At 36.8% G+C, this 22,694-nt stretch overlaps 1 protein-coding gene across 1 annotated transcript in view; it reads right to left on the bottom strand.

Moving 5' to 3' along the window:
- LOC115215070 (nucleoporin NUP188 homolog) overlaps positions 1-22,694 on the bottom strand; it is a 515,758-nt gene that overhangs the window by 103,233 nt on the left and 389,831 nt on the right. The window contains exon 17 of the mRNA XM_029784227.2: positions 9,030-9,152. Coding sequence (XP_029640087.2) covers positions 9,030-9,152 — 123 coding nt within the window. The remainder of the gene's footprint in view (positions 1-9,029; positions 9,153-22,694) is intronic.

The raw sequence follows: 22,694 nt of genomic DNA, 5'->3' as shown, positions 1-22,694 counted from the left end.
GTTGGTGGTTGTATAAAATATTATGAAGACTCAAAGAGGATAGTACCTGTGGAAAGGGATCCTAGAAAGGCCAGAAGATGAGTGATGAAAACTGATTTCAAGATGTTGAATCACACAGAAGAGATGACAAATAACTGAGAATTGGTAACAAGCATGGCAGTGATGGTGGTTGGGATGCTCTTATACTCTTATCCTCTGCTCACTCACCACCTCTGTGATACTCCACTGATGTTCTTTCTCTCACTGCTATTACTGCATCCATTCACTTTTCCTTCAACCCTTGCCTATGTTTCTCTCAGCTTCAATAACACCACATGCCTCTCTCTCTTTTTTTTCACTGATCCTCTCCTCACACCATCTCTGGTTCCTCATCATTCTATCTTCTATCTCTCTTTCATCATCCATATTACTCTGTTCTTCTTTCTTTCACACTAACCCCTGATACCACACTTCATTTTCTCATTTCTTGCCATTTCCTCCTCCCAATATTCCCTCCTCTATTACTCTTGTTAATACATTAACTTCTCTCATCCCCTCATCTAAAATAATCACTCTCTCCTATTCTCTCCTTTAGTCATGTTGTTTTTTTAACTTTTGTGAGTAACCTCACTAGCACACACTGTGAAGTGGTTAGTGTTAGGATAGAAACCTTGCCCAAACTGAGATGTTGGAGCAAAATGTGGTTTTCTTACTCATCAGATGCTGTTGAAACATTCAACCCACTCCAGCATGGTAAGTGGGCATAAAGTGATTACATACGCATGCACACACACACAGGGATTGGTGGGTATTCTTATTTGTTTCAGTCTTTTGACTGCAGCCTTGCTGGAGCACTTACTTAAAGGGTTGAAGAAATCGACCCCAGGACTTATTCTTTGTAAGCCTAGTACTTATTCTATTGGTCTCTTTTGCTGAACTGCTAAGTTATGGGGACATAAACATACCAATATTGATTGTCAAGCGATGGCAGGGGGACAAACACAGACTCACACACAAACATATGTGTGTGTGTGTGTATACACATTCACACACACACATTTGTTTTTGTTCGGTTTCCTTGTATGTCTCCACTGTCCCATTTTTGTTCCCAACCCTGACCCTCCATAAATCCCCAATTTTATTTTGGTACTTACGAGAGAGCAACTGTCTTCCAAGACTCATATTGTCATTCAATGCTTGAAATGAAGAGTAGATAGATAGCTGACAACTGATGAAGGTTCGTTCTTTATGTTATTTGTTCTGTTTTCCATTTGTTTTTCTCAATGTTTGCATATTGAACTCATTTGCTTTCGTATTTCATGTTGTTTACTGTTAGTGATGTCCTGTACTCATATGTGCATGTGTGTGTATATATATGCATATATCATTTTTATTATATATATATATATATATATATATATATATATATATATATATATATATATATGATGGGCTTTCAGTTTCTATTTACCAAATCCTCCCACAAGGGACACTTGCCCAAGGTGCCATGCAGTGGGACTGAACCCAGACCCATGTGATTGGGAAGCAAGCTTCTTACCACACAGCCATATCTGCACCTATGTTTGCAAATTAATAATACTGTATTCAATACATAAAGAAAAGAGTGGAAATTTCATTAGAAGCTGAAGCTACTTGAATCAAACTCTGTTTCATGTTGCCAATCTTTCAAACAGTTGAAGTATGAAAATAAGTAAACAAAATTATTTGTAAACTTAATCAGAATATAATTAACCATCAAGATTTCATCAATGGTTTGAAAAATGTTAGCAAACGTGTCACATTCATGTATTTGTCACATGCAGAACACACGACAATTTCATTTCTGCTGTGCTTTATGTGAAAATATATGAGAGCAAAGTAAGATTTATTGTTAGTGAAGTTTTAATGTTGATGAATATCTTAATGCTTTTTATTTTCAGTTTTAGGGTATGGCAAATCCATTGTGTGAAAAATAAACTATTTACTTGTTTATTTCCCACATCATAGATTAGCCCTACCCTGAAGAATAGTTATGTAAGGGAAAAATAAAAAGAACAAAAAGATAATCTGATATTCACTTACACTAAAACTCCATTAACAATAGCCAGTTTCCTTTTTTCTTACATATCAAACTGAAGACATGAAATATCACGTGCTTTTGCATGTGAATAGAAGGCGAAAATGTGATCTGCACATGACATTTGAATAGCTGGACGTGTGATGTTATTTTCAGATTAAAATTTGATGGCCAATCAAATCCTAATGAGTAATCATATTTCAATAGGGTTTTTCATTAGACTGCTTCCCTACAGTAATTATTTGAATAACTGACTTGTGAAACTCAGAAATATGATTCAAGAAGATTCAGTTCCTTAAAAAAATACAAAAAAACTGCAACAACAATTCTAATTTTGGAACAAAGCTAGCAATTTTAAGGGGAGAGATAAGCAGATTTCATCAAGCCCAGGGTTTAACTAATATTTATTTTATCAACCCCAACAGAGGTTGACCTTGCTGGTATTTGAACTCAGAATGGAAAGCCAGGAGATATGTATTTAAGCATTTTGTCAGTCATGCTAACGAGTCTGATACATTCTCTTGCATGCTTCTGTAACTACACTTTTCTACAGAGCTGTCTTAGCTTTCCTCTCTCTCACACATTTTGAGTGAGATTTGCTTGGTATTTCTAGCAGATAAAGTAAACAAAAGAGACTCCTTATTTGCTACTTAGACAAAAAATTTTCTCTAAAAGAACAAGTCTATAATCAAAAGTATTACACCCATTACCATTCTGCTTCTCTTGTATCTATGCTGTCTTTTTGTTATTTTAATTTTAACATGGTGGGTATACTTTCAGGGAGATTGGAGGCTATTCCTAGCAGCTTGAATGATCACATAAGAGCTTCAGCATTTGTTTGTTAAACAGAAAGGTAGCATTGTATATTACATATAATTTATAACAGGGAACTGTTACTAGACTGTAGAATCAATTCAATGCATGTTTACTATTTATTTCTACTCTTGTTGTAATTGTCACTATTAAAAAGCACAAATATGAACAATTGAAATATAAACTATTCTGTGTTTTCCTTTATTTTGTAAACTCAATATTTTTCAAGAATATTTTTTCTTTTTTACTATTTCTAAAGTAATTTAAACTGAAAATATGTTCCAATTAGTAATAAAATATAATTATCTGGACTATTACTTGGTATAATAAGCATGTAAAAAAACTAAATGTTGCGAGACAAATAAGCAGAAGTAGAAATATCTCAAATTAAGAAAGTATATGAATGATCTTTCAGCTATAAAGTAGCTGGAAGAAGTAAAAACTCAATGGTGGAATAAAGAGTGTATTTAGTAAAATACAGTGTAATCTAATGACTGAACACAGAACTGACTTCTTATATGACAAGTAATATTTTAACCTCTCACAGTCTGAATTTTTCATTTAGTTGGTTGTGTGGTTAGTTACATGGTTTCTGATAACTGAACTCCATCTGTGTGGCTATGCATCATAGACATTTTTCACTTTATTTCTGGACACACACAGACTTAATATACATTTAGAGAGAAGCAAGAGTGAAGTGTGGCTTTTTGTTATTTAATTAGTTGAGGTCAGTTTTGATAAATATAGTCACTTATCAAATATTTTGTACCAGTAATTTTCTATCAGAACTTCTTCAAACCTAGTCATTCACTGAGTATCTGAATCAATTTCAATTAAATTTTCACAAATACACTGCTGGAAATCATGGTTCAAATGGATTTTGTACCTAATAATTATTTTTGATTTAAAAATTTTAATAAGCAGCAGAGATGATTTTTCATAAGATTGCCAATTTCAACCTCTAAATCCAGATAAGATTGATGATAAGTGTCACTAAAAATTGGAAAACTGTCAGAAGCATTTTGTTTCACAGTTGCAATTTATGTGATAACAATATCATTTTATCGTGCAAAGATAAACATGATTCATTCCATTTTGCAAAAATACTAGCTAATTTTGCAAATCTTCAGAGTCATGCTGTGTTTGTTAATCTGTCAGATAATTGAAATTTATGATTAATAAAATATGCCAACATTTTCTTCTGCAATTCAAACATTTTTACAAAAATATTACCTTGTCCATCTAATTTCTCTATGAAAAAGTAAAGTGTTGTGAAGATAAGCTATATATCTGAATTCAGCTTAAAAAAAAAACCTTACAATTTTATTTTAGCATTCTGTATACCTTACTTAACACAGATACACCGTAAGAAAGCCACAAAGCTACAGTATTCATTTTGAGAAAGCTTCACATATAAATGCAGAGTGCTAAAAAGCACAAGAGCATAACCATGGTAGGACAAAAAGCATCAAGCAGTGATAGTGGAATTGTTAAAGCATGACTTCTCTGTCTGTACATCATCAGTAGCAAGCATCCTTCTACAAATTTTCTTTTTACTAATATAGAAAAACAGTGACTAACAAGTGGATACTTACTACTGATGACATTCAGACACAGAAATCCTGATTTAGCAATTCTACCACTGCAGCTGTTTGCTGTTGGTACATTTCTGCATTTTTTCACACTATATGTCAATACAAGAAGCTTTATCAAGATGAAAACTGGATTTTAGTGGCTTTCTACAGTATATCCACATTAAGATATACAGAATGTTATTCTGAACCAATACTGTTTCTATTGATAATAGAAATTTTACTTACTTACATAGCAGCTATCATTATCATAACTTGTCCTACTTTGATGACGCACATACATTTAGAATTTATATCTGTTTTTCCATGCTAGCATTAACCCTCATCTCAACTCAATAATAATGCCAAATGTATAAGGCCTTTCATATTTCACAAATTGAACAAAAGTATCATATATTAGAGACCTTGCACAATGAGAGACCTTGTACAACGAGAGAACACTATGTGTAGCACTAAGTGAAATGCACCTGACCCTAGACATATTGGATGTGGAAGAATATATTTCGGGTTAAGTACTACTCAAAATTGACCACAGAATACAGAAACAAGGAGAAATAGCAATCTTCATCCAAGAAGACCTGGCAACAAATGTCCTCCTCTCCCACTCCAACACAGTGTATGACATGTGATTGACCTCAATTTGATCATAGGCATTACCCACTATCTTCTTGGTGCAGTTAACAATGGAGATCACTTAAAAGATGCTTTGTTGCTCATAAGTCAAACCACAAATGAGGCTGGCTCACAGGCCAATGTACTTTTAGTAGGGGACTTTAATTTTCTTAGTCTCAGCTGATCTGAGAGTATATCCAACCAGGAATTAAACTGAACAGGGGAGATACGAATGCTCTTCTTGACACAATTAAAGACTTCCTCATGCAATAAATTATTACCCATAATGAGAGGAAATATCATACTTGACCTAGTCTTTATCACCAATACTGATTTCATTCACAATGTTCAGTTCATTTCCAAAGCTATTTCTGATTGCAACATTATGCAATTATCTGTATATAGTTTAAAGAGAGAAACACACATCAAACATGACTCGCTCCTCATGAACTTGAATTTCAGGAAGGCCAAATGGAAAGAAATTGAAACTGAAATCCTCTAAACAAACTAGTCTCAGCATATTGGCAACCTCAATGTTAACAAAAGAATGAAGTTTCTGTATGAAGAGTTAATCAGGATCTGTTAAGTTAATTTTCAATCTGATACCATACAAAATGAAATCCTAGAGGCATATGCTCATATCACACTACATGAGATCAGAAAAAAGGTTGAAGATTCCATGTTTGTTGGTATTATGGGTTAATATAGGGCATTACGATTATCAGAAAATCAAAAAAAAAATGTGTGTAATAGGTGTAAAACAACTTCCTATGAACGAATATGAAAAAAAAATTCGCGCACGCGAAAGGGGGGTGGGGGAGAGGCCTCGGAAAATTCACATCGGGAAGTTCCGAAAGCGTCTGAGGGGGCTGACCCGGGCACCAAAACAAAAAAAAAAAAGTGTAATATGTGTAAAACAACTTGCTCTAAACGAATATGACAAAAAAAATTCGCACTCGCGAAAGAGGGGTGGGGGAGAGGCTTCGGAAAATTTATATCAGGAATTTCCGAAAGCGTCTGAACCGGGCACAAAAACAAAAATAAAAACAGCGTAATAGGTGTAAAACAACTTGCTCTAAACGACTATGATGAAAAAAATGCGCGCTCGCGAAAGGGGGGTGGGGGAGAGGCTTCGGAAATTTCACATCTTCAGTCCACGGCCTTTAAACTAAGAAAAAATAGTGTAATTGGTGTAAAACTACTTGTTCTAAACGAGTATCAAGAACACACACTCACACATGAATCATAAACTCCGTATTTTTGTACATATTTCGCAAAAAAAAAAAAATAATAAAGAGAAGAAATTCTGGAAAAAGTGAAGAAATGTTGGATCTCATAACTTGGTTAAAGCTATTTTAAACATTAAATTTATGCTTTTCTTTGAAATAGTTCAGATATATGCAATTCTTCTCACTTATTAAGATGCATTTATCAGAAAAAAAAGAGACAGAAAAAATAATTATTTTGTGTTAATCCTTCCCTAATTATCCTTTATTAATTAGTTTTGGCGTGTATTTTTTTCCCAAATTTATTTTTTCACCTTTACAACACTGTTTAGTAAAGCAATTAATTATCTTTATAATTTGCATATTTGACTTATTAATCAAAATTCTCTAGATGTAATATATACTAAGTAATGCATCCTTCATTTATGTGTTCCGTTCTGTATTATGCATGCGTGACTGTTTGTATGTAAGTGTGTTTAACTGTGCACATGAATGTGAATATTAAAGAACATATTTATTTACTATGATTGTTATTTTCAGAACAAATAAATCTTTTGGCTGTTATGTTATTGATGTTATTATTATTGCTAGTTAAAGGGTGGTGACTTGGCTGAATATTTTGAGTCTTGTAGTATGTAGTTGTGTTAGTCAATATTCTGAGTTCAAATCCAACTCATTTCTTTATCATCATTGTCGATGGACCACTCAAAGAGGTATGTATACATTATCATTTTCGTAATATAATTTCTGTAGTATTTCAAGATGTTTCTGACACGTATTTTGATTCACATGGCGGAGATCCAACATTTCTTCACTTTTTCCAGAATTTCTTCTCTTTGTTATTTTTTTTTTTTGCGAAATATGTACAAAAATACGGAGTTTATGATTCATGTGTGAGTGTGTGTTCTTGATACTCATTTAGAACAAGTAGTTTTACACCAATTACACTATTTTTTCTTAGTTTAAAGGCCGTGGACTGAAGATGTGAAATTTCCGAAGCCTCTCCCCCACCCCCCTTTCGCGAGCGCGCATTTTTTTCATCATAGTCGTTTAGAGCAAGTTGTTTTACACCTATTACGCTGTTTTTATTTTTGTTTTTGTGCCCGGTTCAGACGCTTTCGGAAATTCCCGATATAAATTTTCCGAAGCCTCTCCCCCACCCGTCTTTCGCGAGTGCGAATTTTTTTTGTCATATTCGTTTAGAGCAAGTTGTTTTACACATATTACACTATTTTTTTTTTGTTTTGGTGCCCGGGTCAGCCCCTCAGACGCTTTCGGAACTTCCCGATGTGAATTTTCCGAGGCCTCTCCCCCACCCCCCTTTCGCGTGCGCGAATTTTTTTTTTCATATTCGTTCATAGGAAGTTGTTTTACACCTATTACACACATTTTTTTTTTTGATTTTCTGATAATCGTAACGCCCTATATTAACCGTATTATGTGATTGCTCTGGCATGGAACAAAAATCAGCTTTTGTTGCTGTTTCTGAAAACCGGGGTGTCCATGAAGATTTTCTCCTGAGACACTAACTAAGGTTATTCTGGATGTTTTGTTGCCTAAACATTGAGCTGGGCTCAAAATTATGCTGCTTTTGCTTTCAATGGCACATGTACTATGAACAGAAACATTTCAGACATACAAAATAGATTAAAAGACATGTTTCCTGGTACATATTTTGTATACTGCAGAAACCACTCTCTGGACTTTATCCTTCAAGAAGTTAGATCTATGGTTGTCAAGGTCACTGATGCATTGTACTTTGTTCACCAAATCACCATTCTTCTGAAAGCACTATGGACCAGCCTTTGTGATGAAAATGTCAAGTTGCAAACATGTGTCTGTTCCATCAAGCAAGAGAATGTTCAGCACACTTGCTGTTTGAAGACCCGAGTCTGTACCACAATGATGCAACATTGTCTGACACACTGTGCTATTATGTATGTACATAAAAACTTGTGCAATGAAAACACTTTGGTCCTCCTATTAGAAAACTTCATCGCCAAAACAAGTATATAAAAATTTTTTGAATGATTTGAAGCATTACTTTCCCAAATATAATAAAAAAAAAAATTATTATACCTGTGTTTGTCTGATATTAAGATTGAAAAAAAAATTTGTAAAAAGTTTTGGATCCGAGTTTGCACCCAACGAGCAAATTTTGTTCCTGGGCCACTGCACAAGGTTTTGGTTAACCAAGAGTTATAAAAGAAGATACTTGCCCATGAAAGGAGGCACAACTCAAACCACATAGTCAGGAAGTACACATTTTAAAGACACAGCCATGCCTAAGTATGTATATATGTTAGAAGTCACTTGAGAAAGCAGCTTAGAAATGATTCCCTGTACTTATTGAACATAAAGTCTAAGATATGCCTAACAACATCTACAAAATTGAAATACTCAATGAAAATAATAACCACAACAAGGGAAACAAATCTGATAATTGATGATTCAATTCTTTAGTAAAAGAAATCTTGAAAGAAATAGAAAAATGAATGTAAACATTTTCAACTAGAAAACATGCAAGATCACCATACACAAAACAAACCTAATCTAAGTATTTTAGGTTGCATTTTGGTGGAGGAATGAAAAGTAAAGTTGACTTCAGAGAGATTTGAACTCAGAAATAAAGAGGCATAACTAAATATTGCAAGGCATTTTATTCACTGCTCTATCAACTTTGTCAACCTAGTACTGTAACAGTAAAACATATAATGAGTAAACACTTACCTTCATAGCACTCTCTGTTCCTGCAGCTGCTAATTTGATACTTAGCTGCATCAGAAGTGAAAAACTTAAAGGAAATCGGTCTTTGGCTAGTTGAAAGAAGCTCCCAACTCCTTCCTCTAGACCCTGAAAAAACAAAAAAAGAAAAAGAAAGAAAGATTGAAATGAAAAATTCTTTTAATAAAAATCTTTCCTTTAGAAGTGTAGATCTCTTAGCTAAACTGCTTGCTTTTGGGTTCCACTTATCTCATTTTTGAAGCTTCCAATAAACTAACACCGTCAAAGTGTGTGACTCTGGTCCACTGACTAGCAACATTGGTGTGCTCTAAGATTCAGTTATGCCTCTTATCATCAAAGGCCTACTTATCACCTCCTATACTGCTCACTCTGCAGAGAACATAACTTTTCTTCCTCTTCTACAAAATTCAAATGAGATTCATTATGGAATACTACTCCTACAATTGGGATGGTATAATTTTTGACTTAGAAACATCATTCCACCCCCATGGGCTGATTTTTGAGTCATTTATCAATGCAGTTATCCACTATTTCACAAATACAAGGGGTGTTCATTAAAGATTTCCCCTTACCCACTTCTCAAGGACTGTGATAAATGAAACTTGGCATAATTATTAGTCCTCTATATAGCCACCCCAATGGTGACACACTTCACCCATCACTTTATGTAGCTGTGAAGATCTCATCTGTAGAAGTCAGTAGGCTGCATCTGGAGCCAAGACTTTACCTTGGAAATAAGTTCATCATCTGAAAAGAGCTTCCTCTTCAAAAAAGACTTCATAGTTGGAAAGAGGTGGAAGTCAGATGGTGTGAGGTCAGGAGAGTAAGGATTTCATATCCACAGGAGTGTGCTTTCCTCAGGCCAACATGCACATTGTGAACTGGGGCATGGTATCGGAGGAGGTGGACTCCTTTGGTCAGCATGCTATGCCTCTCTGCTTTGATGGTGTGCCACAATTTCTGCAGCAGAGAAGCATAATATGCTCCAAAAGACTGGGAGCATTACCTTGCTTGCTGAAGGCTGGATACAAGCCTTTTTTGGAGGTGGTGAGTTATCATGTTTCCATTGCTTTGACTGGACTTTAGTCTCAGGATCATAGTGATGGACCCATGTTTCATTCTGTGTGATAAGTCTACTGAAAAAGTCCTCCTTATTTTCTTGGCACATTGCCAAAAGAGCCTGGGAGCAATTGACTTGTTCTTGCTTCTGTAAAGGTGTGAGCATCCGAGGAATCCATTATGCAGACAACTTCCATATGTGCAAATGGTTGTGAATGATTTTTTTCCATGGAACTTACACTTATCTTCACTTCTTAGGGCTAGTTGCTGAATAGTTATGCGGTGATCCTCCAAAATGACAGCTTCCATTTTATGGATCATGTCATCAATGGCAGGATGTGGTCATCCAGGATAGAAGCAGTTTACACCAATGTCTGACCACATTTGAATTAGCAATGGCACTGCTTGACTACATCATATGATGGTGCATCATCACTATAAACTTCTTTCATCTCATTGAAAGTCTCTTTTGGTGTACGACCTTTCAAGTAATAAGAACCTGATCACTGACTTGCATTCAACTACCTCTATTATAACACCTTAGTCCACAAATGAAACGTAGTGGAAAGCTGCAATTTACAATGTGACATGTACAGACATGTATGATTATACCTGTTTCAAGTTCCACTTCCTGCAATAACCAGAAGTGGGTCAGGGGAAATCTTTAATGAACACTGTTTGTATGATGTTTCTTGTGTCCTCTCTCTATCTTTCCTGCAATAGTGCAATGGCCTTTCCACTGCTAAGCTAACTGGCTGCACTCACTCTTAACCCAAGTTACCTGACACATTTGTCACTACACCCCTCTTCTTCTATGCTCTCCACTAATTAATTTTCCTAATTCTTTTTTCTCTGAGCATTTTTTCTAAAAACATTCCCTTGTAGCCCATGATTTCCCTCCTCATTAACTTTGCTTAAGATGAATGTCAACTGTGCTAGTCTCACTAGTTAAGCAGGACCTATGAAGACCATGGGCAAGGCACATTTTTCTTAAGTAAATCATAACACAAAAAGATGAAATTAAATTAAAATAGTAAAAGATCATTTGAAGTCTCATGTAGTAAATTACTTAAATTCACAGCTTTTATTAACCCACTATAGAGCCATCCATTAATTTATTACAAGAATATAAACATTAAAAATAGATGAATTATTGTTATGGCTGACTAGCTCTAAAAGAAAAAAATTCCAGAACATAGCACTTAAAGATACTAATTATAAAATATCTATACAAGATAACATCATACAATACACACTCAGCCAACTCACTGCAATCCAAAAGAAATAATCTCAGGATCACTGCAGTTGCAGGAACTGATGCTGTGAAGAAGCTTGCCACTGGTAGCTTACATCATAAGAGATAGGTGCTGTCACAAAAATGTGAAATATGCTGTTGTATAGTACATCAATGGCTGTACATATTTTCTTGACACATTTCACACCAGTCATACCTGTTTTAGAAAAAGCCTTTTGCACTCAGTTACCAAAATATGAGACAAACTTCCAGAAGCTGCAGCTAGAGAGATATGTCATGCTAATGAGATACAAACTTTGAAAAAGTCAAGTATAGAGGCACACATCACTATTGTCAATGTAAGTGCAATGTATCAATGATTAACTTGTTGGCATCCTATTAAAATACAAATATCAATAGTACTAAAGATAAAATAAACCCCCAAAACACTTCAGTCATCATCATCATCACCACCATACTGGCATGGGTTGGACAATTTGACAGAAACGGCCAGATGAGGAGCTGCCCAGATTCCAGTTGACTATTTTGACTGGATTCCCTTCCTAACACCAAACACTTAAAAGTGCACAGCGAACTTTCTAAATGACACTGGCACAGACACTTTTATGTAATGACATGGGGGGGGGGGGCTTTTACATGGTACTGGCAGGGATGATTTTATGTGACACTGACATGGATGCTTTTATATGGCACCAGCATGAGTGCTTTTTATGACACCAGCCCCCATGAGTCCTCAAGGGAAGGACCACTTGGCTGAGAGAGGAATGTAGCAGAATACCTGCATGTATGGATGGCCACAATTTTACTTAGCTTGATGTGTCTTCTTAAGCAGAGCAAACTACCAGGTATCTTGATCCCTTGTCATCTCATCTGAGGCCCAACATCTGAAGATCATTCCTCATCACTTTGTTCCACATCTTCCTGGGTTTTCTCCTTCCACAAGTTCCTTCAACAATTAGCACTCCTTTATGCAGCTGGCTACATGCATATACATCACACAACCATACCAGTGCAGTCTTCTCTCTTGCACACCACAACTGATGCCTATTACATCCAATTTTTCTCTTAATTCACTTACACTGTCCTACATGCACACTGACACTGCACATCCACCAGAGCATGCTAACTTATGCTTAAGAACTTCCTCTTCCACTTTTAACTTGGTTCAGGTAACTGAAGCTATCTACTGCTTCTAAGGATCATTCCAGACATTTGAGGAAGTTTATTTCCTGTACATTCTTAGTGTTTATTGTATTTACACATCTGCTACACACAAAGACTACTTTCTCTGTTAATTTTCTCATGATACTGCTGCATCTATGTGTCCATAGCTTGCACTGAGTACATTGTATGGAGTTTCTACCAACCCCTTTCCTACATATTGAACAGGGCAACGGATTTGAGTTGGTCCATTTTCCTACATATTAGGACTTCGGTCTTAGCTAGATAACTCTAAGGCCCTGCTTCCACACCTGAAATTTACTCTCTAGTTCAGGTTGAGATTCAGCTATAAGAATAAGGTCATCAGCATAAAGTAGTTCCCAAAGACACCCTGTCTTACATTCCTCTGTTATAGCCTGGAGGACTATGATAAACAAGAGAGGACTGAGAACCAGTCCTTGGTGAACTCCAATAATCAACTCAACATGACAAAAAAATATAAGATGAAATTAAAAAAGAAGTATACTGGTGTTGCAGTAAAACATTTACATCTTGTACATGTAAACTCAAGATGGGACTGAACCCAAAACCACATGGTTAGGATGCAAACTTCTTAACTACAAAACTACGACGGTACTTATATATACACACACACATACATAAGATATTAGTGTATCTCAGGCAACATGGTCATGGTCTAGTACAGAGAAATGTGACAGGGTGATGTCATAGATGTGACAGGGTGATGCCACAGTAGGAAGGTGAGAGGGAAGCTATGCTAAGAGAAGTAAAGCTGAGCTAGGAGGAAAGAATGAACAGGTAGCAGGAAGAGGTGATAATTGGGGAAGGGGTTTAGGAGTTTATCAGTGGGGAAACCAAAGGTTAAGGGTGAAAGATGGTAGGATAGAGTAATGAAGAGAAAACCATGGAGAACTGACAAAATGAAAAATTGAAAATGAAAATAGAAAAAAATATTAAAAAAACTATCTTAAAGAAAACGAAAAAATTTTAAAATTACAAAATGAAATTAAAATAAAAAGATGACGAGAAACTGAAGTATTAGTATACATATATATTTATATGAACAGTGAACAACTAGGAGGCCTTTGGAAATCCTCGTTTGAGAAAACAGAAAGTTTTTCCCCAAATTTTCAGAGCTCAAAGGGCTCGGAAGTTTCAAATGTTTAGAAAGTATAAGCGGTCTAGCAGGATGGATGGATGGGTATGTGTGTGTTTGGGTGGGTGGGTTGGTTGGTTGGTTGGTTTGTTTGTTGGTAGATCATAGATAGATAATAAAGAAAGCTTTATTAGCCATGCAGGGCTGAACACAAGGAAACAATACAATGTAGAACTTTACTTTTCGAAAGAAAGGAAAAAAAAACCCAATCAAAATGGATCGAAAGTGGCTGGGACATGTAAACAGCAAAATAAGATGGGGTAAAAGTGTATCGTGTGTACCATCTTTGCTACATTCACCCACCTTTTACTGAAACTTTCATGAGACAAAACTTCCCTCCCTATTCTCACCTTCCTTTTCAAGTGGTACTTGAAAAAGTTGATTGATGAGCAATTGGTCAGAGAGGAAAGTGTTTGTCTCTAAACCTTTTGCACGAGTCCAACTCCCATTCTTTCACCACAGCCACCAGTACAATGCAAACTGCCGTGTCTTCCCAGTTAAAGGAAAGTGGCAGGGCAGTATTCACAATAGAGTCAGCCGATAAGCAAATTCATCCTACACATGACAGCAGCCGTTCGACATAAGCCCACAGGTATGAAATAGTTGGACACTGCACGAGTACATTCAGAATGGTTTCATTGTTCTGATTGCATCTGGAGCAAGTCAGTCCAGTGTATCTCAAACCGTACCTGTAGAGCTAATCCTGAATGGGCAATGCTTTCTGATAGTACTTCCAGGCCAGGGATCTCTGGTGATTATCCATAGGTCCTGGGGTCCTGGCCTGAAAGTGGTGCTGAAGAGGCAGGTCAGGTGTTCCCTGTCGATGCCCAGATTCTCCTCAAGAACGTTGTCACACCTCCCCTCCACTAATCCTCTACAGAAAGCCTTCATGCAATTGAAGTCACAGAAATTTGGTCCCGGACGGCAGAGTTGCTTGAGTGCAAGGTGGCACTCACGGTGCCATTTGCCTAGCCTCGGTCTGTTTGATCCATGACTGCAGTTCGGCCAAAGAAATGAGTTGTGGGAAAGCATGTCTCACAAATGGCAACCATACCTATTCACTATCGTCTATGAAGCGCCAGAGATGTCGCAGTCTCAGTGCATCAACCACAGCATGCCCAGCCCTCCTTTTGACAGCAAATGGATTGTGTTGATAGCAAATGGATCACCTAACCATCAGAATGCTTCCCTTCCACAAAAAGTGGAAGAGTACACATTCCAGTTTGATGATGGTAGGGTCAGGACAAGGCATGATAGTCAGGCAATAATAGATGATGGATGCGTTTGCCAACTCTGCCCAACCTTTTAGGGATAGCTTCCTCTTGGCCCATTGCTGGGTGGGAGTGGCCACCCTACTTGTTATCTCATCTCTGTTCTTCTCCATTTGGAAGTCCAGTCTGAACCAGATCCTGAGCAATTTAACAGGTCAATCAGTCCAGTGTCCCACGATGGAGACACTGTTGGACAGCAGGTGCTGAGCTGCAAGCCCACTGACTTTTCCGAGTTAATTTTCACTCCTGTTATTGCTTTGTATTCTTTTAGTGTCTCACCAACCAGGTTGATATGCTTGTGGCTTGACACTATGAAAGTGATGTCTGTATATGCAGGCAGGCCCCTCTCGCATCCCAGTTCTTGCAGGATGCCCCTCAGCATTGCCAGCTTCTGCAGTAGTGGCTCTAGAAGCAATACATACAGAAGCGACAAGAGGGGGCATCCTTGATGAACTGACCGCGTGATGTTAGATGGTCTGGATAGATGACCATTTACACAAACTACTGAGCGAATGCTGCCGTATAAGGCAGTGATCCAACCATGGAAAACGGGACCAAAACCAGCTGCTCTAAGGATAGCCTCCAAGTAATGATGGACGACCCTATTGAAAACTTTTGATTGATCCAAATCGATTAGCGCCCCACCCATGCCAGGTTCCTTTACCCCATCAATGATGTAGTACATCAGATGGAGGTTGCCATGGATACTCCTGCCTGGCATGGCACATGTTTGCACCTTGTCAACCAGTTTCTCGATGACAAGCGCCAACCTCTCGGCAAGCACCTTGCCAAAATCTTCAAATCTGCATTGAGCAGAGTGATTTTTTCCTTCTTTTGATCGCTATTTTTTCTTCTGATCCCTTTTGATCGAAATTTTACATTTGTTTCCTTTTTTTCTTTTTTTTCTTCTTTTTCCTTTTCCATCTCCGAAAAGAAAAGCTCTACATTTGTAATTGTCCCCTCTGTGTCCAGCCCTGTGTGGCCAATAAAGAAAGTTATCTATCTATCTGTCTGTCTATCCATCTATGAGTCTGTCTGTCTTTCTGTCTATTTATTCATCTATCTCTATCTACTTTTATTTATCTATCTAACTACCTACCCACCTACCCATACACCCACCAACCAACCACATGGAAGAGAAGGGAAAAGAAAAAACACGCAATCAATCAAATCAAGGAGAGTCAATACTCCCGAAAACACAACTCCTGCACAAAATGCACACATTACCACCAACAATACAAACACGAAATGGTCCCACAATGTTGACAGCAATATACACAAACAATTCAGACCTAATGCAATACATTAGATCAAAACCCAACATAACAGAAGACAATGTCAAAACAAACAATCACCCATGCACAACTCCACCCAACACATAAAAATCATACACAAAATACACACAACACACTAAAACGACTAGGGAGTGGCCACCCTAGTCGTTATTTCGCCCTAGTTCCTCTCCATTTGGAGGTTCGGACCGAACCAGACTCTGAGCAATTTAACCGGTCCGTCAGTTCAGTGTCCCACGATGGAGACGCTGTTGGACGGCATGGGCTTGCTTCTCCAGGTGCTGAGCCGCAAGCCCACTGACTTTTCCCCATTAATTTTTGCTATCTATCGATAAATCGATAGATATGTTTCTTTATTAGCCACACAGGGCTGCACACAGTCGGGACAAATTACATGGTAGAGCTTTTCTTTTGGGGATAAAAAAAAGGGGGGTTGGCTTTTGATCAAAAGGGATCGTAAAAGGAAAGAAAGAGGAAAGCAAAAGAAAAAAAAAGGGGAGGAAAAATAAAAATAAAAGGAAAAAGAAAAAAAATCGATCAACAGGGGTCGTTATCACAGAAATGTCAATATAAAGTGTAAAGGGGAAGACAGGTGAGGTTTACCTGTGGAAAGAAAAACTTATGGAAAAGACTACGGTAACCTCGGTCAATGAAGTCACATGTTATATTTTTTTTACAAATAAGCAACTCTCTGTATTAATTTTTATGGTTCATAGGCAAGGTGGCTTTGTCATTCATATGTGCCATCCTTGCTACATTCACCCATCTTTTTTTAAAACATTCACTAGACAAAACTTGCCTCTCTACTCTCACTTTCCTTTTCAAGTGATACTTGAAGAAGTTGATGAGAGATTGACCAGAGAGGAAAGTGTTTGTCTCTAATCCTTTCAGGCGCGTCCACCAGATACATTCTTTCGCCATAGCCACAAGTATGATAAAAATAGCTCTTCATTCCTGTTTGAAGGATGGAAGCGTGACAATATTAATGATAGACTCGGCTGATAAACCGACACGTCCCACACGTGACAGCAGTCGTTCGAGATAAGTCCACAGGTCGGAGATTGTTGGGCACTGCACGATTGCGTGCAGAATGGTTTCGTCGCTCTGACCGCATCTCGGGCAGGTCGGCCTCGTGTTTCTTGAGCCATGCCTATAGAGCTTATCCTGAACGGGTAGCGGTTCTCGGTAGCACTGCCAGGTCAGGGATCTCTGGAAGTTGTCCATAGGTCCTGGCTCGAAAGTCGTCTCAAAAAGGCGGGTCAGGTATTCCTTGTCGATGCCCAGGTTCGCTCCCCTCCACTAATCCCCAGATAGATAGATATGTTTCTTTATTAGCAACACAGGGCTGCACACAGATGGGAAAATTACAAGGTAGAGCTTTTCTTTTTGGGGATAAAAAAAAGGGTGTTTGGTTTTCGATCAAAAGGGATCGTAAAAGGAAAGAAAGAGGAAAGCAAAAAAAAAGGGGGGGTTGATAAATGGAAAAAGAAAAAATCGATTCACTAGACAAAACTTGACTCTCTACTCTCACTTTCCTTTTCAAGTGATACTTGAAGAAGTTGATGAGAGATTGACCAGAGAGGAAAGTGTTTGTCTCTAATCCTTTCAGGCACGTCCACCAGATACATTCTGTCGCCATAGCCACAAGTATGATAAAAATAGCTCTTCCTTCCCGTTTGAAGGAAGGAGGCGTGACGATATTAACGAGAGACTCAGCTGATAAACCGACATGTCCTACACGTGACAGCAGTCATTCGACATAAGCCCACAGGTTGTTGGGCACTGCATGATTGCGTGCAAAACAGTTTCATCGCTCTGCCCGCATCTCAGGCAGGTCAATAGATAGATAGATAGATAGACCAGAAGTACAAAATATCAGAAGTTAAAAGTTAAGAGGTTTAGCAGTTTTTCAGATGTAAAGTACATAAGTAAGATTTGGTAGATAAGTGGGATTTGGTAGATGGAAACTGAAAGAAGCCTGTTGTATATGTGTGTGTGTATATATATATATATATATATGTATGTATGTATGTATGTGTGTGTATATATATATATATATATATATATGTATGCATGTGTCTTTGTTTCTGTGTTTGTTCCCCACTACTGCTTGACAACTGATGTTGGTGTGCTTACATCCCCATAACTTAGCGGTTCCTTGTGGACAGGTCCTGATGCATCACCAACACCATCTGTTTCTCTCTCTCACTCTGGCTGTCTCTTTATTTTTCTCTTTATCTCTCCTTCCTCTTCTTTCCTTTCCTATTGGAGAAGTGAAGTATCTCCTCTATAGTAAAACACCTATCTCTATCTCTCTCACCTAGCACACAGCTACTTCACTTGGGTCAACACCCTCTTCCAGCTGAGGAGCCTTTGCCTCACAAGTTACTTGGCAACCCTGCTGGTGCTGGTGTCACATACAAAGCACCCATAACACACTGTAAAGTGGTTGGCATTAGAAAGGACGTCCAGCTGTAGAAATTATGACAAAGCAGACAACAGAGCTGCAGATTTCCGGCTTACCAGCTCCTGTCAAACTGTCCAATCAATGCCAGACATTCAATGATACTGCTGTTGCTGATGATATATATATGTAGGTGTTTACATGTATATGCGTATGTGTGTGTGCATGTGCACATGTGTACACACACACACACACTACTTTGAGATGTTTGCTAAGCAAAGCATCTTTGTCAATCATTTTTTTAAACAATCTGAATACTGAATCAAGACAAAAGTAGAATTTAGGATTTTACCACATAAAAGAACAAAAACAAAATAAATAGAAAAAAGGAGTTGATAAGCTTTATAAGGAAACTGAAAATGAGGAAAGATACAAGTGATTTCAGATAAAATGTAACATAAAATAATGAAACAGTGAATTGAAAATGAGTAAAAAAAGACAAATAAACCGAAGAGAGGCAATAAATTCCATTCCAATCTTTGTTAAATTATATAGTTAAACATTATAGAATGGAGGATAAATAAGTTGAAGACTGGATGCCAATCTTATAATAATTCTGCTTGTCATTACGTTACTTAGCCTGTTGGTAACACTTTCATCTAATTAGAGAAAAAGAGGGAGAAAGAAAAGGAGAGAGAAAAAGAGTGCATGATGTGAGGTAGAGGTAATAGGGAATGTAATTGTAACGCTTTCACATGCTTAGTTGAAGAGAAAGAGAGAACAAGAAAAAGAAAAAGGAGAGAGAAAAAGAGGATTTCAGAGTATGCTATGTTGCATTAAATTTTTACCCCTGTGAAATTGTGATGCCTATATTTCATATATAAAGTAATTTCTTTACAATAAAATTTTTGTTCTCTAGATATGAAATTGTGACCATGTAAATTTTAAAATGTAATTTTTTCTGTGAATGGGGAAATGGTGCAGCTCTCTGGTTTACCAGTTCCAGCCCATGCCAGCATGGAAAACAGACACTAGATGATGATGAAGATGCAACTAGATAGCTAAATGTAGTTATTAGCATATTCTTAGACATTGTAAAATAAACATCACAGAGATAACTACTATAATCCTGAGTAAGTTACAGAAAATGGCAGTAATAAGGATATGAAAATGCTGTTGATTATCTCATCAAATGCTCCGCACATTCAGCATTTATCATTAGCATTTTTTTCTTTTTTCTTTATAAATGAGCCCTTCTGATGTAACTAAATTTTCTGCTGGTCAGAAACAAGTAGATCTTAACCAATCAACTAGACAGAAACATGAATAAAAATCACATAAATAAAATGTGCCATACAATCAATATCATGTCTCACACAGGAACTTATCAATCAAAGAAACACTCAAAATATAAAGATTTACAAATATTGAATGTGAAGGCATGCATATATCAGTGGCCTTAGAAGATATAAAAACAGATGTAGACTACAAAATATGAACTTATTCAGAGGAGGCTTTAACCCAAGAAACCTGTTCAGAAAAGCAGACGCAGTTTTAGGAACAATGATTTATAGAATCATAGCCAATACTTAAGATATAAAATATATAAAAGAAAGCATGATAATAAGAAATATAAACTCAAAAGAAACATAGTAATGCTGTTGCAGATGCTGTGACTGCAACAAATACTAGACAATAAAAAACTGATGCTCAGCTGGAGAAACTACTAAATCTGTACATGAATTAGGCTGTGATAACAAAAAGAGAATATGATAAGACTATGTCAAGGTTACATGAACAAGAAGCAAATGAATTAAAACTAGAATCATTAAGATTAAGACACCAGACTCAAAGAATTAGGACAGAACCACCCACATGTGTATGTAGGAGTAGAGGAAACTGATAAGTGACAACAAAGAGAAGTGAAGGAAAACGAGCACAAGGAAAGAGTGGGGCTAGTGATAAAAAAAATTAAACTCAATGCCAGATATATCTCAGATATAAACTATAGCTTCAATAAGTCAGAAGTCAAATGAACTCAAGAAGGTAGATAGGAAAACCAGAAAACTACTCACTCTAAATCCATTATTTTAAAGTGGATATAGATAGGATAGACCTACCTCACACACAAGGATACTTGATATAAAGAAAGTGCTTTTAGAAAATAACAAGAATAGGTCAAGAAAAATAAATAGAAAACCAAAAGAATGTGATCAGTTGAACATAGTGTGGGGATGAGGTGAACCAGAAGTACAGAGTCAGTATTGACCAGAAGGCAAGGAGTGAGAGAGGTTATATGAGTGGAAGCAGAACCAGTGTGGGTTTCTTTTGCTTTGGGCGACAGAAGTGTGTAGATGCATGAATTAAAAGGAATTTTCCATTAGGTTCTGGCCAGAGGTTAGGCAGCTAGAACACCCATGAATATAACCCAGCTGCAAGAGAACCAAAGAGGGATCTATTCCATCTCAATTACAGATTTTTTAATCAATTTTTTTAAATAAACAGTTTGAAACTTTGAATACAGGTAGAATTTCTCATGTAGAACACAGTTTACTCCAAATGTTTTTGAGAAAATTTCCTATTTTAGAAGTTATTCCGTGTTATTGTATTTGGGTAATTTCAACCAATCAATGATGTGCATTCAGTTGAAGAAAGCTTCTGTTGTTTGTGATAGTAATTGAAGAGGAACAACTTCCGGGTCATCTCTATTAAATGTCACTCTGTACTATTCATCACCTTTATCCTTCCTTCCTTTCTAGTCAGCACTGTGCATTCCTTACTCTTTCCCTCCCTCTATTCATCACCTTTATCCTTCTTTCCTTTCTAGTCAGCACCATGCATTCCTTACTCTTTCCCTTCCTTATACACTATCAACTAGCAACCAGCGAGCGAACTTGTCACTGCCACTACAATTACCGTATTTTCCAATGTATAATCTGCTATTTGTTTTGTTTTACCGTCATGTTTCAATAATGCTATTTTTAATCAAATGAAGACTTTTATATTTATTTCTTTATTGCCCACAGGGGGCTAAACATAGAGGAGACAAACAAGGACAGACAAAGGGATTAAGTTGATTACATTGACCCTAGTGCATAACTGGTATTTATTTAATCGACCTCGAAAGGATGAAAGGCAAAGTCAACCTTGGCGGAATTTGAACTCAGAATGTAACGGCAGACAAAATACCACTAAGCATTTCGCCCAGTGTGCTAACATTTCTGCCAGCTCGTCGCCTTAATAAAGACTTTTATATTGACGAAATGTGTTTGCTGTTGATTATAGTAAGATAAAATCATGACAATAACAATACATTTCATAGTTGTAAAATAAGGCATTTTGAAACTACACATATGTCAACAACAAAAAGCTAGCTGTGGATTCGTTGCTCTATGCTGTTGATTCTTCGAACAGAATGGTGACATTTAGTAGAGATGACCTGGAAGTTGATCCTCTTCGATACTATTACAAACAGCAGTAGCTTTCTTCAACCGAATACACATCCCTGATTGGTTGAAATTACCCAAACACGAAATAACTTCTAAAATAGGAAATTTTCTCAAAAATGTTCAAAGAAAACCATGTTCCACGTGAGAAATTCTACCAGTATTCGAAGTTTCAAACTATTTAGTTAAAAAAATTAATTTAAAAATTTGTGATTGAGATGAAATAGATCCTCAAAGAGTAAGTGAATTGCACTTCATTCCTCATACTACATAAAGGTAAGCACATAAACCAAAAATAAAAACAAACTTCTGTGTGTGTGTATAAAGTACAAATTAGAAACTAATTATAGTGAAGAAAAAGTTTTAGAAAGTAGAAAAAAAGTACAAAACTAAAGATAGATTAAATTAAACACAGAATTTCAAAAATTACTGAAAATGGTGACGATTCAACAGGAGGGAAATATATCAGCATGAAAGTCAACAATGATTCCAAAGCTCTGGATTAAAGGTAGAAATAGATCTGATTTTAGCTGTGTACCAAAAAACTACAACAAACTGGCCATAAAATAACTACACTAATAAAAT

This window comes from Octopus sinensis, linkage group LG1, assembly GCF_006345805.1.
Source record: "Octopus sinensis linkage group LG1, ASM634580v1, whole genome shotgun sequence".
Lineage (NCBI taxonomy): Eukaryota > Metazoa > Mollusca > Cephalopoda > Octopoda > Octopodidae > Octopus > Octopus sinensis.
The sequence above is the reverse complement of the archived record's forward strand: the minus strand, read 5'-3'. Positions and strand labels throughout refer to the sequence as shown.